The 4,722-nt window shown below is 30.6% G+C and overlaps 1 protein-coding gene across 2 annotated transcripts; it reads left to right on the forward strand.

Moving 5' to 3' along the window:
• The first annotated feature begins 375 nt into the window (after positions 1-375).
• LOC119664585 (nucleolar protein dao-5-like) lies at positions 376-4,340 on the forward strand. 2 transcript variants are annotated; one of them, XM_038074043.1, is made up of 4 exons: positions 376-572; positions 759-2,642; positions 2,744-2,911; positions 4,021-4,340. In XM_038074043.1, exons 1-4 carry the CDS (start codon positions 477-479, stop codon positions 4,171-4,173), a joined length of 2,301 nt encoding a protein of 766 aa, XP_037929971.1. In that variant the 5' UTR covers positions 376-476; the 3' UTR covers positions 4,174-4,340. The 2 variants fall into 2 exon arrangements, with proteins under 2 accessions (XP_037929971.1, XP_037929970.1); XM_038074042.1 differs by lacking the exon at positions 2,744-2,911 and adding an exon at positions 3,346-3,708 and having other exon boundaries at positions 4,021-4,111.
• The last annotated feature ends 382 nt before the right edge of the window (positions 4,341-4,722 follow it).

Raw genomic sequence — 4,722 nt, forward strand, 5'->3', positions numbered from 1 at the left:
ACTTTTATATTGTTTTGATATGTGAACTTAACTAATAATTTTAATATAGTAATGTACACATAGGATTAATAGTTATTATAAAATTTTATAAAGTACTTTATTACTTTCGTAATAGTACTAACTATTACATAGTTTTAAATTATAAATGTATTACATAGTTTTATTTATAAATGTTCGTATAGTATTATACACATCACAGCTAATTTTATTGTATGATAATTACAAATTTAATTTATTGAAATAGTTTAATATTAAAAACTTACAATTATAAATGCACACCAAATTGTACTAAAACTGCTGTACTAAAACCTACTGCCAATTTTAATACAGAATTTTTGTATAATAAGGCAACTCACTTTAGTACACTTTTGTATATCTACATACCACATTTGAGAACGCATTTGTCGGACATTCGGTATTAGCACGTGTTTTTTTTTGTTAAAACAAACTGATTTGTTAATAGATTAATTTTAATAATGGCGGTTGCAGAGATTGTTGCTGCCGTTGTGCTTAATTATTTACAAAAAAAAGATAAAAATCTTGCGAAAGTTTTTCAGGGGAAAACAAAAGCTGTAAGTATGTTAAAATGTTTGCATGTGGAGTGAAAAAAAACTAACTGGCTCCACTTTATAAATGTATATATTAATCGTATATAAAAGTTGTTAGATACAAAAAATTTATGTATCAATATTAATATAAATTCATCCAATTGTTATTTCATAATTTTAACACACCACGTGGTTACACTTATATTCTAGGGGGTTATTGGAAAAGACTCTCCAACCATAGAAGATATATTTCTGTTTTATCAACAAAATAGTAAAAAGAAAATTCAAGATATTAAAAAATCAAAAAAGAGCTCAAGTGAATCAGATAGCTCAGATGATGAACCTAATATAACTGCTGCTGCATTAACAAATGGTAAACTTGGTAAAAAAGCTGAAAGCAGTGATGATAGTTCTGATGAAGAGGAACCAGCCAAGACAAATGGAAAACCCATCACTGCGAAAACGCTTACAGCTAAGAAAACTGCTTCTAGCTCTGAAGATTCTTCGTCAGAAGATGAGAAACCTGCAGCAAACAAGTCTATACTATCAGCAAATAAAACACCGGCAAATAAAGTACAAGTCAGTAAAGTACCAGTAGTAAAAAAGCAGGAATCATCTGATAGTGACGATAGTAGTGACGATGAGGATGAAAAAAGTAAAGCACCGGTGAAAAACTCAAGTGAAAAACGCACTGCAGCTATTAAGCCAACGGTAACAAAACCAGCTACAGCTAAGAAAGCTGCTTCAAGTTCTTCTGAAGAATCTGACGATGATGACAAACCTAGTAAATCACCTGTCCTGAAAAAAAAGGACAGTTCTGACTCTGAGTCGGATAGCTCGGAAGAGGATGTAAAGAAATTGAAACCTTTGATTCAAAAACCAAATACTACTAGCGAAGAGAGCTCAAGTGAAGAAGAGAAAAAACCTGTAAAGCCTATGGTAAAAAAATCTATTTTAACTCCTTCCGTTAAAAAACCGGACTCAAGTTCTGATGATTCTTCAGATGAAAGTGAAGATACAAGTAAGAAACCTACACAGGCTAATAAACCTGTAGTAGCTACGAAGTCAGGTGTGCAAAAACCAGCAGCCGCGGCTAAACCAAAAAAAGCTGAGTCAAGTTCAGAGGACTCTTCTTCTGATGACGATAAGCCAGCTACTAAGAAACCTGCCGTAGTTAACAAACCAATTCCTTTAGCAAACAAAAAAGCAGAATCTAGTTCTGAGGACTCGTCTTCAGACGACGAACCAACCACTCAAAAAGCTGTAGTAGCAAATAAATCAACTACATCAATTTCAAAAAAATCAAAATCAAGTTCTGATGATTCATCTTCTGAAGATGAACCGGCGACTAAAAAGCCTGTAGCCGTAAGTAAACCAGCTGCTGTAAGTGCAAAAAAAGCAAAATCAAGTTCCGATGATTCATCATCAGATGATAACGAGCCGGCTCCTGCAAAGACAGTAATTGAGAAAAAAGTAATTAATAAAAAACAAGAGTCTAGTTCCGATGATACTTCATCAGAGGACGATGAACCAGCAGCAAAAAAACCTAATATAAAATCACCTGCAGCTGTCACAAAACCAGTTGCTAAAAATAATAAGTCGTCTTCTGATGAAGACAGTTCAGATGATGAAGATACTAATAAGTCTGTAGTGAAGAAAACAACAGCTTCTGTCCCACAAAAGAAAGATGACAGTACATCAGATGATAGCTCATCGGATGATGGCGAACCTACCGCGAAAAAGTTGAAAAAATCAACAGAACCTGTAGTGAAGAAAACAATAGTTAGTGCACCACAAAAGAAAGATGATAGTACATCCGATGACAGTTCATCAGATGATGATGAAACCACAGCGAAAAAGCCACAAAAAGCAAATGAATCTGTTGTGAAGAAAACTGGTGCTCAACAAAAGAAAAACGATAGTACATCTGATGACAGTTCCTCAGATGATGGCGAACCCACAAATAAGAAAGCGAAAAACGCTGAAGAAACACCTAAACCAAAATTAGGACAAAAAAGAAAATTCAGTGAATCTGCAGGTTCTGAAACAAAAACAAATAAATACAATAACTTTGTTAAAAGTGGCGAAGGCAAGGTATGTAGACTCATTAATTCTCATTGAATATGTAAAAATATTTCTACTTTGCAAATTTATTACTAAATCATATAAATAATGTTTCTAATTTAAATTTGAAGCAAAATGGATTTAGCTCCACTCCAATTGATAAAAAGTTAAAAAATAATCACAACCAAAGCTTAAATAATTCGAATGGCAAGTCCCAAAAAAATGCTCCATTTAGACGTGTAAGAGAGGAAGAAGTAGAAATCGATGAACGTGTGAAAGACATGTCATTCGAAGCCAAGGTAAGGGCCTCAAATCAGTCAACCAAATACAATTAATGAATTATGAAGTGTTCACATAATACAAACTGTTCCAACTGTGCTTTTCCAGATTTAAATATTTTTAGAAAAGCAAACATATTAATGGGCTTAAAGATATAATATATAGATGTAGAATATTTGCAAAAAATATTATAATTGAATTTTCAAAATAAATTTTAGTGCATTTCTTTAAAAGAAGTAATTCGATCAGTCAAAATAAGCGAAGATAATTTTATATTCTTAATATAGTTTGGTTTGAGGCCTTGACTTTGATTATAATTATTTTATCAATATAAAGCAGTAATAAATTTACAAAGTTATGTATTTTTAAAAATATGCGATGTTGTATAATAAGATTTTGCAAAATGAAAGTCATAAACAAATATAAAAATATTTAAATAAATTAATTCCTGTAGAGCGAGGATGGTTTCAAGAAGCATGGAGATGGTGATAAAGGATTTAAAAAGTTTGGAGATCGTAAATCATTTGGTGGATTTGAAAAGAAATCATTTGGTGAAGGTCGTGGAGGAGGTGGCCGAGGAGGCGGACGCGGTCGTGGTGGTTTTGGTGATAGTGGCCGTGGTCGTGGTGGTTTTGGAGATAATGGTCGTGGTCGTGGTGGTGGATTTGGTGGAAGGGGTCGTGGTGGATCTTTCGATGGAAATAGGGGAGGCGGTCGTGGTCGCGGTGGTGGTGGCGGACGTGGTTCAGCAAATAATTTCAATAAATCTTTTGGTTCCGCATCATCACAAAACAAAAAAATCACTTTCGATGATTAGGTTAGATACATTTTTATATAAATATGCAGTGCAGTTGTAAAACAGTTTGTTTTAATGTTTACACTTTTTTTATACCAAAATATATAAGTACATATACGTTAATATGTTAAATTTTATAATAATTTTAGAAATCTATATAAATATTTAAAATTCAAATATACTAAATATGCTGTATATATACGAGATGAAAGCATATTTATTGTCTTTTAGACTACATTACTAAGTAATGTATAAATGCATATATGTTTTGGTTTATTTAATATACCTTATATTAGATTACTGATTATAGTTAAATGATCAAAATATTTTTAGAAAAATGCTGCGGGTTCTTGGGGTGATAAAGCTAACAAGGACTTAAAATTTACACGCGGCAGATCATTTAAACATGAAAAAACCAAGAAGAAGCGTGGAAGTTATCGTGGTGGACAGATTGACATGGGTGTCAATTCAATTAAATTTGAATAAATGACGTATAATACAAAAAGAAAAATAGTTATATAGATGAATATATAAACAAAATATAATAAAAATAAGTTGATATTTCAATGTTATAAATTGAAAAAGATTACAAAATACAATATACATTAAGCATACATAACATACAATAATTTATATATAATATATATATAATTTACAAAATAAAAGGAATATCTTAATTTTTGTTCTATTAGTTATTAAGATAATTGTAAATTCAGTACTGTAAAAAATTTCTGCAAACTGCATAACAACTTTTACACTAAAATCTTTCATTTTATTTATTTCAATTAAATTATTTTGACTCAATTTTAAAAACTTAATTGAAAAACTAAAAGGAAAAAGATGTGTCTATGTTGAAAATTATAATAAAAATGTATTTTAGTCTGTTTTATTAAGCATTTAAATGCAAACTAACAATAACAGAGTAAGAAACTAGAATTACTATTTTTGAAATAAATTACAATTTATAAACAAATAAATGGTATTTAATTAGAACACAAAAAAATGTTTTTACTGATATTATAATATTATAGTGAT

Source organism: Teleopsis dalmanni, unplaced genomic scaffold (genome assembly GCF_002237135.1).
Source record: "Teleopsis dalmanni isolate 2A unplaced genomic scaffold, ASM223713v2 unscaffolded_contig_2235, whole genome shotgun sequence".
NCBI classification, from domain to species: Eukaryota; Metazoa; Arthropoda; class Insecta; order Diptera; family Diopsidae; genus Teleopsis; species Teleopsis dalmanni.

Excerpts from the sequence above, each read along its gene's own strand:
- LOC119664585 (XM_038074042.1), top strand. The coding sequence starts at position 477 with ATGGCGGTTGCAGAGATTGTTGCTGCCGTTGTGCTTAATTATTTACAA. Across the intron at positions 573-758 it reads TTCAGGGGAAAACAAAAGCT|GGGGTTATTGGAAAAGACTC; the intron begins GTAAGTATGTTA and ends CTTATATTCTAG. Across the intron at positions 2,643-3,345 it reads TTAAAAGTGGCGAAGGCAAG|AGCGAGGATGGTTTCAAGAA; the intron begins GTATGTAGACTC and ends TAATTCCTGTAG.